The sequence below is a fragment of the Prionailurus bengalensis genome, chromosome E4, assembly GCF_016509475.1.
Source record: "Prionailurus bengalensis isolate Pbe53 chromosome E4, Fcat_Pben_1.1_paternal_pri, whole genome shotgun sequence".
In the NCBI taxonomy this organism is placed as follows: Eukaryota; Metazoa; Chordata; class Mammalia; order Carnivora; family Felidae; genus Prionailurus; species Prionailurus bengalensis.
The window spans coordinates 40,792,973-40,818,711 of NC_057360.1; the positions used below are offsets into that span (position 1 = coordinate 40,792,973).

The 25,739-nt window shown below is 39.4% G+C and overlaps 1 protein-coding gene across 9 annotated transcripts in view; it reads left to right on the forward strand.

Annotated features, from left to right (window-relative positions):
* PPP1R12B (protein phosphatase 1 regulatory subunit 12B) overlaps positions 1–25,739 on the forward strand; it is a 218,904-nt gene that overhangs the window by 82,727 nt on the left and 110,438 nt on the right. For 4 of the 9 annotated variants that reach the window (XM_043568089.1, XM_043568088.1, XM_043568091.1 and 1 more), the window contains exons 10-14: positions 1,587–1,790; positions 2,855–2,937; positions 4,155–4,280; positions 6,978–7,160; positions 10,481–10,663. In XM_043568089.1, the coding sequence (XP_043424024.1) occupies positions 1,587–1,790; positions 2,855–2,937; positions 4,155–4,280; positions 6,978–7,160; positions 10,481–10,663 (779 nt within the window). Of the gene's footprint in view, positions 1–1,586; positions 1,791–2,854; positions 2,938–4,154; positions 4,281–4,817; positions 4,859–6,977; positions 7,161–10,480; positions 10,664–20,011; positions 20,039–25,739 lie in introns of those variants that run through there. The other 5 variants (XM_043568092.1, XM_043568093.1, XM_043568095.1 and 2 more) reach the window with 4 other exon arrangements.

Below are 25,739 nucleotides of genomic sequence, written 5' to 3' on the forward strand. Positions count from 1 at the left end.
AGCGTCCAACTTTGGCTCGGGTCATGACCTCATGGTTTGTGAGTTTGAGCCCCGCATCAGGCTTGTTTCTGTCAGCACAGAGCCCACTTCAGATCCTCTGTCCATTTCTCTCTCTGCCCTTCCCTCCCTCTCTCCCTCTGTCTCTGTCTCTGTCTCTCTCTCTCTCAAAAATAAACATTTAAAAAATGAATAAAATAAAAATACTAAGTAAAAAAAAATACACGAGCACCTGGCTGGCTCAGTCGGTAGAGCATGTGACTCATGACTTCAGGGTCATGCGTTCAAGCCCCACATTGGGCATACAGCCTACTTAAATACACACACACACACACACACACACACAGAGGGAGAAGGAGAGGGAGAGAGAGACACAGATGTATTCCACTTGGCTAAAATAATGCTGGGAAAAACATTTTTCCTCTCAGAATCAGGGTGACTTGTAAAGAGTTGACATGATTGAGCCTCTAAAGTTGGAAGTACATAAATACGTACATTCAGGTGACTAATTAAAAAGAGAAAATCTGAGTGTGAGCTGGAGGTGAGTGATTTAATGGTTCCATTGCATTTTCGCTACTCCAGGCAGTAAAGGTGGCCTGATAGCTGGAGAAAGACCACAGCCGTCTTGCGGAGGGGTCCCCCGATCCCAGGAAAGGACTACTTTCCTGCTCTAAAGACCAGTTGTTCCCCGACTGGTCTTTGGGCTAACACTAAGTCTGTGATGTTTTCTGTGGTTTATGGTGGTAAAATGAGGTAATTAAAGACGCTGTAAGCTTTCCAGAAAGCTTTCTTTTCTGATGTTAAAATGTTTTTCTTTTTTTAATGAAATGATGGTGATGGAAATGGTAATGATGTTTTTGAAAGATGTTCTCCTGGCAATAATCTAAAAGATGGCAACTCTGTGACTTCTACCATTTTTTTTTCTTTTTTAATTTGGCTGCTCAGTGAAATCTGAAACACATGGCCAAGATCAAATAAACTATTTTCTTGAAATAAACAATTAGAATTTGAGTGGAGTGGCTTTTAGTATTTTTATTAGTATTCACTTACATCAATTTCCCACGGTCTTATCACAGTGCCTTAAATCATATTTATACGTTGGCTCCTCTGTGTTTTCCAGTCTCCACGCATTATAAGAAGGAATTAAGCTCATTAACACCATTTTATAGATGAGCATGTTGAGACCTAGAAAAGTAAAATGTCCTATATTCAGTTACCCAGTGAATCAAGCAAGAGTAGAGGCTTTTACTAGAATGTGGATCTCCTGGTGTTCTAGGTCAGCATTCATTGCTAAGAGAGCAAATAGTGTTTAATTTCTCAGAGAGCAACTCTGTCTGTGTTACAAATCTAAGGCTATTTCTGGCTCGGGGAGAAAGGGAGCCTTGAGAGGTTATTAGCGTCTGCCAGGTGAGGAAGGCGACACTGGCCGAAAGCCTGCCATGTATTTGTCCTCCTTGGACTGAACTTAGTTAAGTGTGGGGAAAGGCAAATAGACTGAAAAGAATAATCAAGACCTTTTTCCCCCTTCTCTTCTTTTCTTTTCTTCTCTTTTCTTTTCTTTTTTCTTTTCTTTGCTTCTTCCCTCATAGTTCTCCTCCAGCCTTTTTAACAAGCCGGAAGAGCCCAAAGATGAATCTCCTTCTTCGTGGAGACTGGGACTCAGAAAAACTGGCAGCCACAACATGCTGAGTGAGGTGGCCAATTCCAGGGAAGCTCTAAGGGACCGAGGCTCTTCTGTCTACCGGTCATCATCAAGCCCTCGGATTTCTGCTCTGCTGGACAACAAAGATAAGGTGCCGTTTAGGTGGGGTATGGGAGAACTCCAGGGCAGTTCCCTTCTGTGAAAATTCAGTCGTAGGAACGCATGAAAGTGTTTTCTGGTCCCTAATTTGATTCTGGAAGTACAGAGTCTTTAGAAGGAGATGGCACGATGGTAGTTTAATCCAGTGGCTATTTTTTTGCTATTACCCAGCCAATAAAAGGAAAAAATGCTTTACCTTTTGGCACACCTTATGTTCATTCTTCCTTACCCTCCTTACCTAGGGTAAAAAAAATTAGAAACATAAAAATTTGGGTATGGCCTAAAAGGCTCCCTTAAGCCAATACCAGTGATATATTCTTTCAGTGTTTAAAAGCAAAGTTCTTTAGCTGGCCTTTCAATCCTAATGAAGCTCAGGCAAATTAGCACTTAAAGAAAAATGTTTAAATGTCTCATTCTTTTCATTACTAGATATATGATCAGGCTAACTTCACAAACAGCTCATCTACGTAATCATCCACCATCAGTGCATTTTTATTTCGTACCTTTTGGTTCCAGATTTTCTAGGGCTCACTTGATGCTCTTCTCTGGGGTCAGGTCTTCTTGTAATCCGAGTCCCTTTGCTCGATATTGTGTTTCTGGAGACTCCTCCAGGGGGTGAGGCGTATTGGTTGGGTTAATTCCGCAGCATATTTGTTGTATGTGAAGCTGCGTTTCCATGAGAAGATAGACTGGGGAAGAAATAAGACTTATTTCATCGAGAACTTGAGAGGGGAGCTTTCTGTCTGTGGCTTTTCAAAGGCTCTGTCTCTCTTGGCAAGGCTGCTGCTGTGTGTAATTTGTGCTGCTGTTTTCCTTATTTGACCATCCTGGCTTTTCCCACTAGAATTATTTCCCTACATATTGGTTTTTAATGGAGGAAAAGTAGGAATTAGCCTTTGAAAGCTAACCTTTTGTAATACCACTCAAACCGGAATTGGTATTGGATATAGAAATAAGATTATATATGTATATTAAGTTCTGCTTTTTACCCAAAATGTTACACTGCATCAGTATTGTGTTGTACCTCCTCTGTGCTTTACTTGTTTTATTTTGCAGGAGAGAGAAAACAAGAGCTATTTTAGTTCACTAGCACCCCGGAGGCTCAGCAACACAAGTGATGTCGAAGAAAAGGAGAACAGGTAATCCTGATACAGGCCCAAAGATGGTCCTCTTGAGCTTTGCTAGGCATGGTGATGTCTTGGCCATCACTCTGCTGCTGTCTTTCCACAGGTGCCCTTAGCACATCATGAATTGTTTTTCCCTTCTGCTTAGCACACCTCCCAGCCTTTACTCACTTGCCTTGCCAGTTCTCCGCCCTTCGGGCTCTCACTTCAGCTTAGATATTATTGTCTTTAGGAAGTCTTCCCTGACCCTGCCGAGGGTGAATTCATTCTGGTACACCAGCAGGCTCTGGAAAGGTAGGGTTATGTCTGTCTAGTTTCGCAAGGACCCCCTAGCGCCTGGTACATGACCTGTTCCATAGTAAACACCAGAAATATTGTTATTTAATTAGTGATCAACTTCTAATTTGTACGTAGATAAGATTTCAAGTCTTCCTCCTTGGTTAAAATGAATGTGAGGATTTTGAAGTACTGCTGCCTCTCGGAGTAGAGCCTGACCTAGAACCTTGCGTTTCGAGGTGGGGTCCTCCCCACCAGCAGCACTGATGTCACCTGGAAGCACGTTAGCAATGCAGAATCTCAGGTCCCACCTCAGACCTGCTGAATCAGAATCTGCATTTTAACAAAATTCTCTGGGTGATTCACATGCACATTAAAGTTTGAGAAGAACTATTCTGGAGAGCTTTGTGAAAGATGGAGACCCACAGCTTTTGTAGCCACAGCCCTGAGGGAACAATTATGGATTAGAAATCCTACTGTAGTCCTTTCCTGGATGGCTTATTATTGTAACACTAAATAGGCTTCCAGCAATTTCTTCCGTTTCCTCTTCTGTGGTAGTTACCTCTTGCTCTGTGACAGACTTTATCTTCCCCACCATCCTCTTCTCTGCTTACTTATGAACAACCTATTGCTTTGTAAAACCCTTTAAAGGAGAGACAAAAGTGACTTCTCATTACAAAAGAGTTGGGAGATCTTTGACATAAGGATTTGGTACCTATTGAAATTAGTTAGCTTTGAAGTTGATAAAAGAAAGCAGACAGTAATACTAGACTCCTCCTCTAATCCATAAAGAAAACAGGTATATAAAACAGAGTATTACTTGAAAATGTATCTATTTCCTCAGCCGTATTACATTTTCCCTCTCTGGCTCTTCTCTCCCAGCTTGCACTGTACTGGGGACAAAACTGGTGGTAGGAATCAGTGTTCTGTTTTGTTTTTCTTTTGTGCCTCTACAGAGAATCAGCTGTCAATCTAGTGAGGAGTGGGTCCTATACTCGGCAGCTGTGGAGAGATGAAGCAAAGGGAAAGGAAACTCCGCAGACAGCTGTTCCATCCACCTATGTATCAACCTACTTGAAAAGGTACCAGGCTCCCAGGGGTGGGAGATGATTTTTCTTCACTCTGGCCATGGGTACATGGGTCATAATTGCATGTCGTTTTATATCCAATTAGCACCACAAAAATGAATCAAAAAAATGGATTACTTTTAGATTTCTTGGGAGTAACGCCTTGACTAGTTTTAAATTAACATTAATTTATTTTCCTAACTGAGTTAAGGTAAGCTAATTCCAAATTCTTACCACAGACAGATCTGAATTTATGCTCTCTCCTCTCAGTCCTATTAAAGTCTTCAACTGGAAAATGACTTCTAGTAATCTCTGAGTAGGACTGAATTTAAATCACTTTTGTCCAGTAGCTAGCTTTCCTTTTTCTAAAACTCGAGTAGTTCTCATCTCAAGTTACATTTTCATGGGGAGGAAGGGAGGGACCCTGTAGGGTGGTGAGGGGGGAGGGTAATGGGGACAGTTTTGTATTGCATTAAAGAAGTTTCATTAATTGAAGCCTGTTAATTTAGGGACTTGAGTCTTTTTTTTTTTTATGACTTTAATGGCCCTCAGATCCATCAAGATGAGAAACTCGCAAGTTTGGTGCAGAGAAGGTACTTGGGTTTCCTTCCCTTTTCTCATCTATATTGTCTTTTCTGCAATTATTTCTTTGCCATGTACCAGCCAGCAAGCAAAGCACCTTTGCCAGAGCCATTAAGCTATAAGATATACTTAATTAGTATATTAATTTGAACTTTGCTGCTGATGTGGAAGAATCTGATTCTCATTGCTTACTTTGAATTCTTTCTTCACTTTCATTTACTCAGCCCCTCCAACTGCCTCTTCATGCCATGGGCTTCATCTTTAGGTTTTATAGATGATTGGTTGGCTGCCCTAGAAACAGCCTTTTGTTATAAACTATGTATTTGGGTTCAAAACTTATTCCCACTTGATCAAAAGAATCTTATCAACTAGTTAATATAAGAACATGGGAACTGGTGACCTATAAAACAAACAGCCACTGTTGCCTTTTAATGGTCTTTAAGTTCTGCAGACACATCCTGTAAGAAAAGGCTCAACTTTGAAGGTACACAAGTATAGTTCAGTGACCTCACTGAAGCTTTATTCAGTATACAAACTCAGTGTTTTTGGCTCAATGAAACTATCACCTCTTTGTCTTCAAGGCTACGGCCTTAATCCATCTAGATACATTATTACTCCTCATAGTTGCATCCAAGACCAAGAAAACTTTTCGAAGAAAACGATGTTCTAGATCTAGGAAAGAGAAAAAGCTGCCTTTTAATTTCCTAACACGTAGTTACACTGTGGTAGGGTAGAGTTGTTCTTTTTCATGATCCAAATCATTAACAAATGGATTGAATAGTAGCATCTGGTTAGATGTAGTTTGGCATAATTATGGTAAACAGAAGAGAAAGGGACTGCCTCTGTTTAGGGTGGAAAGCATGCTTAATAATGTGAGTGCTTTTTGAAAAAAGATCTACAACTTGCTTCATGCTTTGGATTTCCAAACCTCTATCACCCTTTAAGCGTTTTTTAAAATTTATTTATTTTGAGAGAGAGAGAAAGAGAATGCATGTGTGGGTGAGTGGGGGAGGGGCAGAGAGAGGGAGAGAGAATCCCAAGCAGGCTCTGCACTGTCAGCATGGAACCCAACGCAGGGCTCAGTCCCACAAACCATGAGATCATGATGAGATCATGACCTGAGCCAAAATCGAGAGTTGGACGTTCAACCCAGTGAGCCACCCAGGTGCCCCATAAGCATTTTTTGATTGTATAAAATCTCATTTTATGATCTTTTCAAAAGGGAAGAATCGTATGCTATCACTAATTTAAAAAGAAAGCACAAGAAGATATTTGGCAGCCTTGGGCTGTGCTGGACCTCAGCATACTTTCCATTTTCTAGTTCACCTCTTGTCCTTAGGCAGAAATTCCTTTCCTATGTCCCTGTAAAATGCATCGTTACCAAAGAAGACTTCATAGCTTATTTTGCTCACCCCCTGTAGTGTGTCATTACTGTAATAGTCAAGGAGTTTTTGTTTTTTTTTTTTAATTCTAACCCAAATAATTTTTTTTACTTCAGTTGAGGTGGTTCCTACTTATCTTCATTTGAAACAAGAAAAAGTTGCCTTCTATTGCCCATGCAATATTACTTTCTAGACTTCAGCCTTGGAATCCTCCCAAAGATGTGTTTGTTTGAGGCTAAATAACCACGGTTCTCAGAGATGTGTTTTCCCCCCACAGAGCTTTTTATTCCTTTCCGCTCTTTAATTTTAAATTTCTACTCCGAAACCTCTCCAAATTCTTGGTCTTACTTTAGCTTCTGCGGGGCTACTTCTGCATCAGGTAGACATTTGGGGTTGCATGATTTTTTGCCTTGGGGTTTGTCGGGAATTATTTTTTCTAATACGATTATTCTATTTCCTAATATTTCTTTTTCTTAGCCTGTGTTCTATTCCAATATACTACTCTTCTGCTCTCTCTTATTGCATATTATCTCTCCTCCCCATTCCTTCACTCTTTTGGATGATTGACAGATGCCTGCTTGCTGCCAGTGACCCAGCTCTAGCTGGAGTTGGTCACTCCACTTCCCAGTTGCCATACCCTCTCTTTGGTCTACATTCCTTTTAATGCACAATCTGGGGGGAAGGTGGTGCTGGGAAATGGTGGGTGAGCAGCACGTCCTGAAGAAAGTGACTGTGTACTGTTTTGCAGTGCTTCATTTGGTAGAAGTAGTGACCCCACAAGTCCCTACATTTCAGCCAATCGCAATTCATCTCCTGCTACCTCACCCATTACCATTGGTTCATCTACCTCTCGGGGCAGCAAGTGGCAACCTGCCTCTTCTTGCCCTGCACCAATCAGTGCAAACACTACTGCATCTGTACACCATGGCAGGTAAGGCTTCTTGGAGCCATTTGAGTTACAGTCATCAAAACTAACGCCTCTGGATACACATATGAGATTTGAACCAAAGAGACTTTGTCACTGTGGAAGCACGTGTGAATTCCTGTGAAAATGTCTATAATTTAACAGGGATGCTTTTGTTTTGACTTGTATTAGCCAGCCAACAGTTGCTCATTGAATAATCATAGGGTACCTATCTCTGTACTGGGTGTTTAGGCATCAACTTAAAATGACTGCTTTCGTGTGGTTACAATGTAAGGGTCATCCTATTATGGTAAAGCACAGACTAAAAATATCCTCATACTTCACTGACATTAATTTTCCTATAATCGTGCATAGGAATCTCTTCTATTTACTGTTTTTGGAGGATGGTATACCAACCCAAATCAGAAGGAAAGCTAACTCATGTTCCAAAAGCTTCCTATGGCTTTCTGGAAATTCCCAGCCAGTGAGAGCGTTTTGCTGGAAATACAGGGGGAAGGAAGAGATTTGTGTTTGTGTAAACTTTGTTCCGGGGCAGTGGTGTCTACTCCGTGTAAGGGGAAGCAGGGAGGCAGCATGGGCGGGGCTTTGTCACGAAAGCGCAGTGGGACTTTAGCTGTGATTTTGACTGTGGCTTTCAACCCTTTATATGTGGTCAGAGACCTTTTCACTTTGAGGCAGGGCAAAGGGACCTCTTTTTGGGGTCTCGCTTCTAGAACTGATACAAAGAAAATGAAAAACATAAATGATGATAGTGTTGCCGCAAGAACACTGCTGATGGTGGTGGTGCTTCACTGATATTTGTCTGTTTATTAGAATTCTTTCCCTAAAATAAGTGGTGATCATTTGTTTAGCCAGGAGGGATAGGCTCATGATGGATTGTTAATAATAATACTGTACAATTTTGTAGAAATTTATTAGGTTCTCTTAAGAGTTCATCTGCACAGGCATACATATTATGCCCATAGATGAAGAAACTGACACAGAGAGGTTACTGGATTATTAAGAGCTGGGACTAGGAAAAACCAGTAACAGCTACCATTTGTTGAACCCTATCATGTGCCAAGCATTGGCTTAAATACTGTACAAAAATTACACAAGCATTCGGTTTACACTCATCTAACTGTAAATCCAAATAATTGAGGCTTAAATATGATAAAGGTGTATTTTTTTTTCTCTCACTTAAGAAAGTCCAGAAATAGGCAGAGGCACCACCACAACTTCAGAGTCATTAAAGGATCCTGAATCTTTCTGTCTTTCTGCTTCACAGTCCTTAGATTATGGCTTCCATTTCCATGGGTTGTCTCATGGCGCAAAATAGATGCTGAAGCTCTAGCTGCCATGACTGCCTTCTAGACAGGAAGAAGGAAGAAAGGGGGAAATGCACAAAGAGGGAATGCCTTTAAACTGAGATTATGCTTATATCTCACTGGCTACCTCTAGCAGCCAGGGAGACTTTGGAAAATATGAATTGTTAACTACATATGTTGCTTCTCTCAATAATATATGGGTTCTGTTAGTAAGGAGAAAAAAGGAAAATGAATATGGGTTAGGCAACTAGCTATCTCAGGCACACGTGTATTGTTTATAAAGAGGCCTCCAGTATATGAAATACCATTCTCACTTGATAGATATGGAACCTGAGACCCAAAACTTAATCACCTGCCCAGGGTCACACATCTAGTAAGAAACTGAGGCAGGGGTTGAACCTAGATTTGTCCATGTCAGAGCTCCTGTCTCTTTCACTATTTTGTTTCCACGGAGCTTATATGTTATTCAGGGCTGTATACTAAGTGTTCTACATACGTTATTTTATTTAATTATCACAAGACCCCTACACATTAAGGTACCATTATCCCCATTTTACAGATGAAGAGACTAGAGAAATTAACTTGGCTAAAAGGTAGCCCCACATGGTTCCAGAGCCTCTGGCCCCTGCTCTGGAGCTTTTCCTGTTCTGCTCCTAACAAACTACTTATAAAATTACTCCGCATTTCAAAATAATAGTACAAGTCCTATCCTGTGATTTATTAAAATAAAATCCTTGGCATTTCTACAGCAGGAAAAATTGCAGAGAGAACAAAACATGATATTAACCTAGAAAGAATTTTAGGTAAGGTTTTGATAAGTGTAATTTTTTATAGCTTTGTTTCTGGCTAATTTTATTAGCACGTCCTGTAGACTTATACATCTTATAAGTCTGAGGAATTTAATTTCACCTTTTTTCTGAGTCATTAATTGCTCCTGGAGAAGTGGCTTGTGTTTTTTAGATACCACTTCAAAACTGTTCTATTTTTATATTTGCATATATAGGTACCATATTTAGATTTTTACAATCTGATTATTGCTTTCAAGCTTATTCTAATGATGTGATTATTTGAAAATGAGCTTATAGCTACTTAGAAGCATTTCTGGTAATTCTGAGTAGGTGAAAAAAACAGATTTTTAGCATTCATTATTTTCATTGCTTTTCCCATCTCTGTGAATATCAATTTTGGATCTCTGTTACCCCAGCAACAAGCTGTGACATCACAAATGATAGCTTTTTGGGTGGAGAGCCAATGGTTGCTCTCAACTCTTTGTTAAGAAACAAAGATCTTGTTTTCATGTAAATGAGTTTAATTATACAGCTTGCTGTTGGAAAATCTGTAGTTAAGGTTACATATAGAATCTTAATAGTTTTTATTCCTGTTGCTCATGTGTGCACTTAAGAATACAATTGGGCATTTGGTTAAATGGGAAGAAAGCAGTTGCTGAGCTAGGTGCAAGAGAACTGAACATACTGAGGTTGTATTTATCAAATATCTCTGGAATCCAAGAAGATGGTCATCTAATCTAGGCTGAGGACTACCACAAAGACTCTCACTGCCAAGAATTAAGGGGCAGGTGGAGACTAATATCGTAAGTGACTTTAGTGTTGTTTTCATGTGTGTGGAGAGACCCTGCTTCTGTATGCGTGTGTGGAGACCAGATGGTACTCAGGAATCATTTAAAGCAGTCTTGCATATGTTACTATCTTGCCTGGTGCCCTAGCTAATTTTTAAAAAATTTTTTAATCTCAGGCAAAAAAAAAAAAATGTTCATGAAACAGAACTCTTTGTGCAGAGGATATCAGACTTAAATGTATCATCATACTGTTCTAAGATTTAAGAGCTCAGAATTAAAAAAAATAGTCAACCAACAAACAAAATCTGAGCAAGAAGATTCTGTAGTTAAACTTACCTCCAGCCCTTTGTGTGCTAGTGCTTTGTGATGTAGCATGCCTGACCATTCTCTTTCTGCTTGTGTTTTTGGGTTTTTTTGTTTTGTTTTGTTTTGTTTTGTTTCAGGACTCCTTACAAATCACAGGCTGACTCAACAGCAGAGAAAACAGCAGACAATGTCTCTTCCAGCACCCCGCTCTGTGTGATCACTAATCGCCCTCCACCTAACACTGCCAATGGGGTTACAACTGCCACTTTGCTCTCCACTCCTGGAACAGACTCCTCTGTGGAAGCCAGGGAGAAGAGGAGGTATGTTATGTACTGATTTCATTTGTGGAGTTCTGCTTTGAGGTAGGAGATACAGCGGTGGGTGTGAAGTCTTTCCCCTAATCCCAAATACATTTATGAAAGTAGATCTTTATATTATAGTTTGGGTTTTGTGTTTTGCCTCCGGGAGATTTTTGGCAAAGATCTTAATTATTTCTGATCATTTAATAAAGATACTTATTCTGTTATGAATAGAGGCATATCTTTTTTCTATTTTTCTTATAAGAGAAATCATGGTCAGGCATTATTTCCCCATTTTGTGATAGAGAACATGAAGCACAGAGAAGGATCTTTTGTTTTGTTCTGAGGAGTCCGTGAAGATTTCTCTGGCAGCAAAGAAAAGCGGGGGCATGATAAAAGGCTCAGAGAGATAAAGCTAGGATATAAAGTTTTAATTAATTTAAGAATACCAGAAAAGGAAGTGCATAGTATGTGATGACATGGTAGAAGGATAGTGACTGGTTACTCTACAGTTTCTTTAGAAAAAAATTATGAGAGAGAAGTCATGAATTGGCCTAGGAGAGATTTCAGGTAGAATCTAAGAATAACTTTTTGGTTGTCAGTTTTAAGAGACCTTGGAAGATGTAACCAAGAATAGGACGTTTTCTCCACCTAAAAAGTGTAAAAAATAGAGTGCCCTCCATCTGGCTGTTTTAAAAACTCAGGCCATGCTTAAGTTTTTAAGGGCTAGAAATGTCTATATGCGTAATAAATCAAGAAGTCTTACCATCTATAATATACAAGTGAAACTTACTTTAATTTATAATTCTTCTCAAAAAAATTTTTTTAACGTTTATTTATTATTGAGAGATAGAGACAGAGTACAGAGAAGGACACAGAATCCAGAGCAGGCTCCAGGCCCTAAACTCTGAACTGTTAGCACAGAGCACGACATGGAGCTCGAACCCACGAGCCGTGAGATCATGATCTGAGCCGAAGTCAGACACTTAACCGAATGAACCACCCAGGCACCCCAAATTTATAATTCTTGAGAAAGAAAGAGAGTGGAAATTGGGGAGAGGCAGAGAGAGAAGGGGACAGAGGATCCAAAGCAGGCTCTGTGCTGACACCAAAGAGCCCGACGTGGGGCTTGACCTCACGAACTGTGAGATCATGACCTGAGCTAAAGTCAGACATTTAACCGACTGAGCCACCCAGGCACCCCTTGAATTAAACTGTTTAGATGTTTGTTTATTATAAAAACAGTTCTAAAACACAAGTTGAGAAGAAGTGGAAGGGAGATGTTGAGTGAATTGAAAAATTGTGTTTCTCTTCTTCCTTTCTTTTCCTTCCTTTCTTTTTTTCATTTCTTTATATAAAAGTTGGATAAAGTCCATTTTCTGGTCTAACAGATTGCAGAGCATCATCTCTTAGTTGGTTTCCAGCCAAGGAAATTTTAATAAATCAATCTTGAATATTTAATGCTTATAAATTTAATAGCTCAGTTATAATTTAGATACTATTAGTTTCATCTAGGAATAAATGCAAAAGTAATATTTTCATTAGCTGAGAAAAACTCCCTTTAAAAAATTCTTCTGGGCTGAGACAAGTAAAATGAGTTAAATTCATGATTAAGATCATGATCCCTGAAAGGATGGGTAAGTCAGGTTTTTAATCAAATCACATTATTGAATACTTAGTTGCATGTATCATTATTTAGAGAAACCTAGAGAGACAGTTACTGTCTTCTGGGATTTTTATAACCTATGAACAATAAGATAGCACCTGCTACAGATTTTAATTTTGTTTTAGGAGTTTTATTTAGGCCACAAATATTTATTGATTAGCTACTATGTACTGCGTATTATCACTAGGACGTAATTCCTCAAGGAGCAGCAAATAGAAGAATAAAAGAATATAAATATAAGAATAAACCAAAATTTCAGTGAATTATGTGAATGTGGTATATCAAGTGCATTTTCAGGATGGTGCAACATAATAAACAAGATACTAGATATTTATTAGATAACAAATAATATTTAATTAGAGAAGTTAAATAGGGTAATGATACAAGATAAGTAAATAGGAAGTTATTCGATAAAGAGCTGTTGGACTCAGTCACTAACATTCATTCTTGTCAAAATATTTATTGAGCATTTGTCATTGCAAGGTACTATAAAAAAAAACCCAGGTGATACAGCCATAAACAAGAACAGCCTTAGCCCTTGGGAAACAAATATGCTAGTGAAGAAAAACAAACATTAAACAAATAATTGTGATATATACTATGAAGAGGTAGTGTGAGTTGTTATGACAGTTTTACAGAAGATCCATCTACGGAAGACTCCCCTTTTCCTGCAGGATCAGAGACGGTTATCCTAAGAGTATCCTGCTCAAATTGAGATCTGTTGGACAAATATAGCCAAGGGAAGGGGTAAGCATTCCAGGCCGAAAATATGGTTGTTGGAAAGACAGACACTAAGGTAGGAAGGTGCTTGATCCTTTGGAGAATCTGAAAGAAGACATTGTAGAGAGTTAGGGAAAGAGCAGTCTAAGGTGAGGCTTGAGGAATAAGTAGGAGCTATATAATGCAAAGTCTTACAGCCAAGGACAAAAATTTTGGATTTATATGTTAAGAACCATGTTGAGTTACTGGAAGAATTTTTTTTAACAGCTTTATAAAGGTAAAATTTATATACCATATAATTTAAGATGTCCAATTCGGTCACTTTTAGTATATTCACAGATATGTGCATCCTTTACCACAATTTTAGGACATTTTTATCACCTTAAAAAGAAATCTCATACCCTTTAGTTATTGTCCCCCCCTACTCCCACCCCATCTCCCCATTCTCTAGATCTTAGCAACCACTGATCTCCTTTCTATTTCTATAGAGTTGCCTATTCTGGACATTTCATAAAAATGGAATCAATATGTGGTCTTTTGTGACTATCTTCTTTCACTTAGAATAATGTTTTCAAGGTTCATCCATGTTGAAGCATGGCATGTATCAGCACTTTATTCTTTTTTATGGCCAAACACTGTTTCATTGTGCGCGTATACTGAGTTTTCTTTGCTGTTCATAAGTTGGTGGGCATTTGGATTCTTTCCACCTTTTGGCTATTTGAGTAATGTTACCATAAACATTCATGTACAAGTTTTTGTGTGGACATATGTTCTTATTTCTCTTGGGTATATACCTAGGAGTCAAATTGCCAGGTAATATGCCAATAGAAGATTTGAAGCAAAAAGATAACATGATCTGACTTACATTTTTTAAAATTCTGGCTTTCAAACTCTGGTTATAGTATTCCATATGGATTGGACAGGGGAAGGATGGACAGAAGTAGATGTGAGATGACCAGGAAGGAGACCATTGCAGAAGAAAGTTGCATAAGAGAGAACGTGGCTTGCACTGAGATAGTAGTAAAAGAGATAAAGAAAAGTGAATGGACTCAAATTTTATTTAAGAAAGAAGTTCTAGTAACATGGTAGATGGATTTATAAGGACCCCTTTCCCATTACAAACATAGGAAAATATAGGTGAGTTCAGAAAAGTGAAAGGGAACTGCTAGGTAAAAAAAAAAAAAAAAAAAAAAAAAAAGTGGCTAATGTAGTAGACCTTAGAATTTGGAGGTTCAGATTTTCATGAGGTGTATGGATGTAGGAAGCATGGCTTTGGACTTGAGTAGGCTAAGAGCTGTAACCAAGAGAAGCTGGAGCTCTCAAAAGATTGCCCAATTCATGAAAAGGGTACTTTGTCTATGGCCTAAAGGAGTGTCAAGGATGGGGCTTATCCAAGGGTCTGAACAGGGACAGAAAAATCATTTGTGGGTAATTTTTACTCCCTATATAGTGTGGAAATCCCAAGCCAAGAGCTTAACATAGAAATTAGGTCTGCGCTCTTGAAACTGGGGCTGTTGGCACAAGCAATTTAAAGCCACCATGAAGAAACACATCGACAAACCAGGGTACAAGGGGTTCCTATAAAACAGTTGCCTACCAAAGACAAACTTGCATAGAACCTTATAAACACTGAAGGAAATGAATCACTGTGACAGAGCTAACAGATGCAGCTTCTCAGATATATTCTTAGAAGTATTACATGCAAGTCAGTATTTAATAGAAGTTTTGAATGCAGAACAGAAGCCTCAAACTATTATTTAAATTGGAACCAATAATTAGAAGTGACCAATTATACTAAAGATAGACAGACACATCTATAAAAATGGTAGTTTAGTCAGAAGTGGTTCCTACAATAAAAGATTTTATAGATGTGTTGTATCTATATAGACTCCCATTTAAATGGGAAGCCGTGTATATAAAACACCTAACAACCATTAAGAGCCTGCCATGTGGCAGGCACAGTGGTTAAAGATACAAGGTCAAAGAAAAACATCTTTCCTGTCCTTGAGGAGCTTAACTTTATCTATTGTGGGAAGGCAAATAAATCACATAATATCGTCCATTGTTAAGTGCTCTGGTAAAGATATGTATAGATTGATATGGTGGCACAAAGAAGGGGAATCTAAATTCAACCGAGTAGGGTGACAGAGAACGTGTGCTAGAGGAGGTGGCTGCAGGTGAATTCTGAAGGCAACTAGAAGTGAACTATAAATGGTAATAAGAGGATGATATTTTAGAGAGAACAGGAGAAATTCAGGGAACAAGTTCAATATGCCCGAAGCTGGGAGAAGGCAAGGCCAGTGTAGCATTTCTGAAAGTGTCTATGTGAAATAGATTTAGATGATTTGAAAAAAAAAAAAAAAAAAGCAGCCTGTGGCCAAATGAGTTTGTGAAAGAATGGGTTAAACGAAGTTAAACAGGATTATTCAAAAGCCTTCTCAGGATAATTTCTCTTGGGCGGGGGGCGGTGGAGAGGGGAGCGTGGGCTTGTTAGAATTTGCAGCATTTCCCGAATTTCTATGTCCATCGAATAGTTTGTTTGTTTGTTTGTTTGTTTTTTTCACAGAAACCCAAGACTGGTATTCCACTGGGTATACTTTGGAAATTGTGGAGTTAGAGAGGTAGGCAGGAACCAGATCATGTAGATGTTTGTTGTTGTGCTATGCTAAGAAACTTGAACTTCTGTTTGCAGAGCTATGGAATACCGCTGAAGTATTTTCAGCTGGGGAATGACTTGATCAAATAAAACATACCATTTAAGCCTTTACAGAATTAAAGCCATTTGGAATTTCTCCCTCTAGACAAACACAAGCTGAAAGAAAAAAAAAATCACATGTTTTGAAAACAGCTAAATTTTCCTTCTGAAAGAGCATGCTGGGTGCTAATTCTTCTCTTGAAGCTGCAGCTTTCTGTGTAATCAGCTCATTGTGGAGGCATTTGGACTCCTGCTGGGAACCATGATAGAGGCCTGAAGCCCGCGTTCACAGGTCCAATTTGAAACAATTAGTGAGCACTGGGGTAAATGGGGCTTTAAAACTGGCCACAGCAAGACCTAACCCGTGGAGAAGTCACCTCTCAGAAAGAATCTCTATTTGCAGTGTAATTAGAGCACGGGGACTGGGGAGTGGGTCTCACCATTAAACCTGTACAGCTGGCTTTTCTTTTCTGAGAATGTTTGGTCCTAAGAAGGGATAAATGGGTGTGTGCAGGCGTTTCATGATCAGTCTCAGCTTTACACGCTGTGTTCTTTCAGTCAGTTTGTTAACGTTATATAATAGTAGTTACGTTAATAAATGGACTGAGCTAGATACAAAAAAATACATTGTGATACCAAATAGAATAAACATGGAAATCTTAACACTAGATTTTTCTGGGGAGGGATTATGAGTAATTTCTATTTTCTTTTTTTTTTTTTTTTTCTCTGTATTTTCCAAAGTTCCAGAGTGATAAAGTGTTACCATTATAAGGAGGGCAGGGAAAGGAGAGAGCTTGAAAAAAAATTAATTCAGAGACAACAGTCTCTTATAATGTAAGTCTGTGAAGATGGCTGAAGAATAAACACAAGAGTCAAGAGATTCAAAGTGTGCAGGATTTTAGATAATCTATGATTTTGCTACATAAGCTCAGGGCAGGACTTCTGAAGTGGTTTATTACTTTTGAGAAGGGCATGATTTTGGATTTACAAAGTTCCTTTTGTTTTCTTTCCTGAAAAGCTCAAGTGTGCTCAAATGTATTCTCTTTACATGATGGAAAGAATAGGCATTAAGCTCCTATTTTACAAATGGAAATACTGAGACCCTAAAAGCGTGGAGTGATTTGCAGTGGAGATCATCACCCAAGACTCTTTTTCCCTTGTCACTGAACTCACTAACCATTTCTTCTTTTGGACTTAAGAATAAAGGTTTTGATTCGGGGACCCTTCCATCTTAATCTGTAGCCCAGAATGCAACAGTCTACCTGTAAGGCACTGTAATCACTGCCTTCCAGTCTTTGGAATGCCCCTGAGGATTATAGAATCCAACAGGGTCATCTGATTGTAAAGGGGTTGACTTGACCGGCAGACGGCAGGACAGAAATGGCAAGTGGCAAGCAGTTGGCAGATAACTCTGTAGGGATATCAGAGCCAAGCGGCAACTGTCACAATAGTGTAGTGGTTCGGTTCATTTTCCAAAGCTCCAAGTTTTCCTTAGCAACAAAAATGTAAACAGTTCCCTTGGCTAATATTAGAGTCTGATAGCGTCTGCCTTTGATGCTCTTGCTCTGTTTCTCCTCTAGCTTTTTCCGTCTCTCAACCCAGCCCTGAATTTTACATCTTTTTTACTGGTGCCCTTTATTTTCTTTATAGAAACGGCTAAAATAGTTTTTCTCCATAAGAAGCTATAATTGTTTCTCTTTCCCAACCAGCCCACATGCAACTCTGCTTGGTCAGGATATGGTCAGTATTGACTGAGTCATATACACCACACTTATTGACCTTCTTGAATCCCTTGGGGTCTTTATACGCTAGGTAGTTATTCCTGCTAATGTGAAGCTGTCAGCAAATTAATTTGGCATCATCTTTGGGATGTTAGAAATTTAAACCAAGTAATTAAACACTGAGTCATGGTTTTTTAAAGTCATTTGACTCATCTCACTGTCTCAAGCTAAAGACAGGCAGTTGTCAAATGGAAAAAGTACTCTAGAAAGAGATCCCCCAGCTCCTCTACTCTCTCAATTTTGGTTCTAAAATAAGTATTTTCCTTCTATATCTAAAAGACTGAAAAAATTCTGAATTTACTAAGTTTTTCTTTATTGAAACCGATCTCTCTCCTCCTAACTATGACTATGGAACAAGAAGAAAATGAAATGTATATAGCAGTAGATATATTTTCTACTATATTGCCATTCTAGGGGGTTGGGGTTGCTTAGATGATTAGTTATTCTGTTAGCTTATATGGATTGTGCTTGTGTGATTCCTTTCCTAAGTTAGTGAGGTCAGTTTCTGTTGTTTTGTAACCAAGGACGCTCCATACTGTGTAATGTTTGATACTGTTGATTCTAGGGTGAACATTTTTCACATTTCAGTATCTCTGAAATCATCATGTCTTACTGCTAATCACCATTCCTGCACGTGTGTGAATTTAGTCTTAGGTGTTCTGTTACTTCCATGGAGTTATGTGCATTGCTGGTACAAAATATGTCTAAATAAGTCTAAAAGATTGTTTTCAACATGTATCCCAATGTTTATAGCAGCGCTTTCAACAATACGCAAATTATGGAAAGAGTCTAAATGTCCATAAACTGATGAATGGATAAAGAAGAAGTGGTTTATATATATGATGGAATACTACTTGGCAATGAGAAAGAATGAAATTAGTTATTCTATTAGCTTGCAAATGATCATGCCATTTGCAGCAACATGGATGGAACTGGAGGGTGTTACGCTAAGTGGAATAAGTCAGTCAGAGAAAGACAGATACCATGTGTTTTCACTCATATGTGGATCTTGAGAAACTTAACAGTAGACCATGGGGGAAGAGAAGGGTAAAAAAAAAAAAGTTACAAACAGAGGGAGGGAGGCAAACCACAAGACTCTTAAATACTTAAACAAACTAAGGGTTGATGGGGGGTGGGGGAGAGGGGAAAGTGGGTGATGGGCATCGAGGAGACCACTTGTTGGGATGAGCACTGGGTGTTGCACGGAAGCCAATTTGACAATAAATTATATTTTAAAAAATGGAAAAAAAGATTGCTTTCAATAACTGTTAAATCAAGTGATGAAAAGGTGATAAAAAGCATGTGTGATTGGCACTGCTTTTTGTTTCTTTTGTGGTAAAGTGGCTGTGCGTCTTGCGATTGACGATATTTTAGATGTGATGCAGTGTGGTACTATTCAGCCAGTGAGAATGATGCTGTTGATCTATATTTAAAAACACAAAGTGGAAAGTGACTGCTAATGCATATGTGGTTTCTTTTGGGGCGATGGAAATATTTTTAAATTGATTATGGTGATAATTACATAACTGTGGATATACTGAAAACCACTGAATGATATGCTTAACCCGGTATGTGAATTTTATCTCAATAAAGCTGTTTAAAAATAACACTAAGATCATTTAGCTCCACTGAACTGTTCTGGGAAAGGACCTGGATGAGCCCTGCCGAGAGATACTACATGAAGACTTAAGGGCCTTGAATTTCCAAGTCTGTTATCTTTTTCCTGCATTTCTGTTGCTAAACACAGCTACTGAGACACAAACTCACTTCGTTTTCCAGAGACAGTGGCATTTGTCACATAATTCCTCAGCACACCACTTAACAGCTCAGAGGTGGAGGTTTTAAATGTTCCCCCTCCCCTTTGGGACACTCGCATTCCAAAGAAGGGACCAGAATCCGTTCCCTGATGCAGCAGAGGCTCTGGTGGTTCTGTCCTAATTCCCCAACCACTTCAGCGTAAAGTGAGCAGTCACCTAACACCTGCTACTCAAAGCCCTTATCAGCTATGTTTTTACAGTTAATCTCCTTCTGATAAAGTGGTTCTTTTTTCAGAGCTGTGAGTATTGGTGACATGTGGGAGGGACCGAACTTTTGTGCTCTCTCTCAAACCCCCTCCCCCTCTCTCTCCTACCAGTTGATTTTCCCACGTTAGAAAAAGACAGCCACTTGTAACAATCTCATAAAATGAGCTCTGGTGTTTACTAGGTTACTAGGGAAGGACAACCAGAGGGGTGGCCACCTGCTTGTTGAAAATTCCCAGCTTCTGGGAAGCTGCCGAACAGGTGTGCTGCAAGGTGTGTCTGAGGTAGCTTGACCTGCTCTCCCCTAGAATGATTTGATCTGGCAGTGGAGTTCTTTTCTGTTCCTGGTTTTATGGAAATCCGAGGCACAGGAAGTTGATCTTTGTGTTCTGAGAAATGGAAACGAGCCTCTGCCACATAGTTTACTAACATCTTCTGTGTTTGGAAGCTAACTCTCGGTGTGCTGAGTTGAGACATCGGGAGGTACTGGGCATGGAATAGCAGAAGCAGCAGGTAAAATGTCTTTGCTTGATGGCTTTGATATCCTAGATGTGTGTTTCTGCTCTCAGTCCTCTTCCTGATGGTCCTCTGGGAAGCTGACTTGATTGCATACATTGTTTTGGTGGTGGTGTGGTCGGGAGAGCAGCGGGAGAGGGTGAATGTGTAAGAATAAGATGTATGGTGTTCAGAATAACTGGTTTAGAACTTCTTTGTTGTTTCTTCATATTCATAAAGAATTTATTATTAATTTTAAAGATTTTTATTTACTATTATTTTTTTAATGTTTTATTTTTGAGAGACAGAGAGTGTGAGCAGGGGAGGGGCAGAGAGAGAGAGAGAGGGAGACACAGAATCTGAAGCAGGCTCTAGGTTCTGAGCTGTCAGCACAGAGCTCAACGCAGGCCTCAAATTCATGGACCACAAGATCATGACCTGCAACGAAATCGAGTCAGATGCTTAACTGACTGAGCCACCCAGGTGCCCCGATATTCCTAAAGTATTTAAACACGTACACTGACTTAAGGATCCCACCCAGGAGGTTAGGGTAGCAGAGGACGATTAAGAATTTCAAAAAGTAGAAACATGCTTCTCTTTTTAAGAGGAAACCGATACTGGTAATGTAGTGTGTTTTTTTTGTGTTTTTTTTTTTTGATGTTTATTATTTGTTTTTGAGAGAGGGAGAGAGAGAGAGAACATGAGAAGGGGAGGGGCAGAGAGAGAGGGAGGGAGACAGAGGATCCAAAGTGGGCTCTGTGCTGACAGCACGAATCCTCAAACCATGAGATTATGAACTGAGCCGAAGTCAGATGCTTAACCAATTGAGCCACCCGGGCGCCCCGGTAATGTATTCTAAAGTTGGATGAAAGTACACAGACGGTGGTTGTATTCTTTATATCTTTTAAATCTTTAAATATATGTAATATATATTAAGTAAATAAAACAAAGAAACAATGTGTTGGATATGTAGGGCAATTACAGGGAGAAGCTGGTTTAGGTAAATGAAGGGTAAGACTGCTCCTGGAGCTGGCCTTTGAACAGGAAATTACAAAACACAGAGACTAGCTCTTTGAGGTCTTGAGGTCTGAGTGAAAGCTGTTTGCATACCACAAACTGTACAGTCACATTGAATCTTCATGGAAGTAAATGTTTTCCCATACCTATAAGATGAGACGTTTCCTAATTGATCTTTTATGCTCAAAGGACCAGTTTCTAGACAGAATTCAAAACCGTGCTGAGCCAGGCAGTATAGAAGGTATCTAATCTGATGGGTAGTCCTTTCAACCCTGTAGAGAGACTATTCATTAGACTCTTTGAACTCAGCCTACCAAGAGCTATACTGTTCTACTTTTCTTATCACCCTCTCTCTACTCTTCTTGGATTTTTGTATTTGCGTCATTTTATGTACTCAGGTAGAAAACTCAATTTCGTGAACATGTTCTGCTTTTATGCCTCTCTTTGTCTGTGCTCGACTTTCTGGAATGGCCTTCTGTCATCTTCCCTGATGAACACAATTCTATTCATCCTTTAAGAACATCTGCAGGTTAAACCCCACCACTGGCTACCGTGCTTCCCCAGCTCCAGCCTGATCAGTATTCTCTCCTCAGTGTTCTTCAGTAGCACTTTTCTTAGAACTGGTTTAACTGATTCATTAAATTGTCTCTCTTCATGACTACATCGTGAGCTTCTTGAGGGTGCTTTTTATTGTTGTTGCTGTTGTTGTTCATACCACAGAGCCTAATACACAGTAGGTGTCGGGTAAATAATTTATTGAATGAAATGGTTTCTCAGTGAAAAGGAGCCCCCAGGTAGTAATCTTCCGCGTCCAGAAGATGGCAGCAGCAGAACATCAGTCGGTCTACTTTGTGTACCGCTCCCAAAGACTCTTTTGTGTTAGGAAAGGTTGCAGGTAAGCATTTTTACCCCATTCCATGTTAAATGTTTTAATATAGAGAGTGCAGACTTTTTCTAGTATATGGAGGCCCTTTGTGGACTTTGCTGCGATGCTTCTTCACAAGAGAGCAGCAGGCTGCTGGGCTGCAAGGCAAGAGACCCAGTTACTCTCCATCTGAGCACTCGATTTCTGCCTTCTCAAGCAAGCCATTTAACTTCTTTAGTTTCAGTTTCTTAATTGGTTGATCAGTGGAGTTAGGACATTCGCAGGTAATATTGGATTCTAAAATCACAAGATTCAGAGACTGTCTGACTGTTTATGTGCTCAGTATTATGCTGACAGCCATGGGTATAATAAGAAAGAGATATGTCCTAGGTTGTGCCTTGAAGATCAAGGACGTCAAATATACACATGGTAAACCACGGGTATACATTAAGAAATAATGTATCCTTGAGTGAAAAATTGTGTTCAGGTGTATTAGGAGTTCAGAGAAGGTGAATGATGTAGGATGGAGAGGTTAGAAAGGACTTCATGAAGCCAGTTTAGATAGAATTTGAGTTGGCTTTCAAAAATATGAAAGGTTTAAAGGGGGTAAGAGGATTCATACTTTTGAAAGCTTGTTATGTTATATGTCAGTACCCTCCTAGATGCACTTAATGGTCATCGTTTTGTGAGATAAATAATATTATTTTCTTAAAAGATACAAGAAAATTAAGGCTCAGATGGATTATGGAACCTGCCCACAGTCACAGAGCTAGTAAATAAAAAAACCAGGATTCAAAACCAGGATTCAAAACCAGGTCTCTCAGACTTCAAAGCCCATGCTTTCTGTACACAACTGAGCCCTGGTATGCCAGGGCTCGGTCTTAGTTGGGCTGTTCCATACCATAAGCTAGCATTAATTGAACACAGTGGTTACAATCTCTTGGTATTTTTTGAAGGGAAGAAAAAAACTTCTAGGAAAAGAGTATTTGCCTTGGGAGATACCACTTTTGAAAATAAAGCAAATTGAAAACTTTCTGTCCTCTCTGAAATCGAAATAGGAAATAAGGGTTTGGGGGAAACAAATGAGAAGTTGTCTTGTAGGTCCCCTGGCTTAGTCAGTGTTTTATGAGGATGCAGGATATAAGAAGTTTTGGGAGAATTCCAGAGCCATGGGCAGGTTTATTTCTATTTTAAGAAACATTTAAAAGTTGGAACTGGATGACAGCAATTACCTGAATGATTCCTTGTTTCTGGTTCATCTTTAAACCACTTTTTTCCCTCTTCCTCAGAGCCTCTGAGTTAATCCTGGGTAGTATACTGACCCAGCTCTTTAATTTGTTTCCTCTGAATAAATATTAGTCTTCTAACCTGAAATAGGGAAATTGAATGTGATTCACAAGTCTGGTGCACTTGTGCCGAAAGTGGCTCACTGCTCGCTGACATGTAAATAAAATATAGCAATAGCTCAAGGAAGCCAGTGAAGAAACACATTCCTTTATAATGAAGCTTACCGTGTTTAAAAGAAAAACTATTTGGCACACAAAATTAATAAGTAATGGGAAGCAGAGCTGCAAGCTGAGCTATATCTATGACAAAAGCACTCCTGCACAAAGATTTTGTTTGTCCTTGATAGGTGCTTGTCTCTCCCATCTTAATAGACTTACCTTTGGCACTGTACCGCCCTCTGGGGTTACCATGTCTCACTCTGCCTTTTACTCTTGAAAAGCCCTCTCATTTCACTTCCTAGCCTCTTATTCACTCCTCAGTCTGTTAAAATAGAAATCCTGCCCCACTCGCCTGTCCAGTGAAATTGCTCTAGCAAAGGGCCCTGTGGCGTTCCTAATGATCAGATTCCTTATTCACTTCATTTTTTGCCTTGAAGTCCCAACAGCACGTTACGATGTTGGCTTCTGCCTTCTTAAATCTTTATTTTTACCTTGACTCCTGACATGCCATTCTTTCTTGGCTCACTTCTGTCCTTTCTCCTCTTTGTTTGTGTCCTTTTTAGCCTGTTTGCTTCGGCAAACACTTTACGTATTATTCCTCAGGCTTCCTTCTTTTCCTTTCTCAGGACTCTCTAGCTGGTCTTGTCCACTCCAGTCGCCTCAGCTATCATTCTTGTCTGTATTTCTAGCCCAGACCTCTCTGCTGAGCTTCATGACACTGTATGGGAAGTGCTTGCTTAGAATAGTGCCTGACACCTAATGATAGCCATTTCTGGCCACTGTTTTCCTTTCCCCCATATTTCCTCATCAAAGTGAAGTATTGTTACAGATGCACATTTCTTGAAGAGTTCTTGAGTCCTCTATAGAAAGAGAGTATAAACAAACCAAACCATTCCCTTCCCTCTGACCTAAAAAGGCTAGAGAGAGAGGTCTGTTTTCATGTATTATAAAAAACCTTTGTCAGTGATTCTGCATAAGTGTCACCCAATTGAGAAACTTAGAAATGAAACTAGAAGCCTAGACTCTTACTTCTCACCAAGTCCTGTGTGTCATTCTCAAGAATCCTTCAAACCTACCCTCTCCTCTTCTCCATCCACACTTCTCTCTGTTAACTCCAGCCCTCCCAGCTGGACCCTTGGCCTTGGCCTTCTTCCCCCCTGGACCCTCCTCCCAGTCCATCCTCTGCAATGCACTCTCCTGCTGGGAATCCGAGAATGGCGCCATAAGCAATGTTGTCCCCCACCTCGTTTTTTAGGAAGCCTCTTCCCGGTCTCTTAAGATTCGTTTCAGATCACCTCCTTTATTTTTACTTCTCACCCCGCAGATAATACTGGGTTTCCTATCCAAAATATGATCTCTTTATGGCATGGCATTTCTTATCTTAAATCTTAATTATCACTACTTTATATATCACAAGATCCTGCTGGAAATCAGCACTTCTTTCTTTTGAAATACAGTATCTGGAGTAAGTAAAAAAAAAAAAAAAACCAGTGTAGGATGGGAAAATTGTTGATTAAATGGAAGGAAGAAAATGAATGAATGGACCAACACACTGCTGACCAAGCTTTTAAAATGGTAAATAAATGAATAAGTAATTGGGACCAACTCAGACTGTGAATTTCCTTCATAAGCTTAATTCAGTTCAGTAATCATGTCAGAGCACCTACTTTGTCTAGGTACAGTGCTAAATGTTAATGATGTAATGACAAATAAAAAATAGGCCCCTCTTTCGTGAAACTTAAAGAGTGGCCAGTAGTAGATAGAATATAAGGAATTTTATTTTCACTAGATCTTAGGCTCATTTTTGTTAGGCTAACACCTAATTTAGTGGGCTAGGGCAGTTAGTTCGTTTATGTATCACTTTTTTTTTAAGTTTACTTATTTACTTCAAGCAACTGTGTGAGTGGGGGAGGGGCAGAGAGAGAGGGAGAGTGAGAATCCCAAACAGGCTAGGTGCTGTTGACACAGAGCCCAGTGTAGGGCTCGATCCCACAGTCTGTGAGATCATGACCCGAGCCAAAATCCAGAGTCAGACAGATGCTTAACTGACTGAGCCTCTTAGGTGCCCCTACATACTACTTTTTAGTGTGAATGAAAAAGTCAGTGCATTCCTTCAATAGCAAGTTTTAAAGCTTTTGTGTAATTATGAAAAAATTCTCCTTAGGCTGGGACTTGGGTGAGCCTGACTACAAAGAGGCATGAAAATTTTAGGGGGTGATGGAACTGTTCTATATCTTGATTGTGGTGATGGTTAATATGCACTTGTGAAAACTCATAACTCATAGACCTGTATACTTTTTAGGGCAAATTTTACTGTGTGTAAATTATACCTCAGGAAACCTGACTTTTAAAAAGTGCTACTGTCACTGCTAGGAATTTACCCAAGGGATAC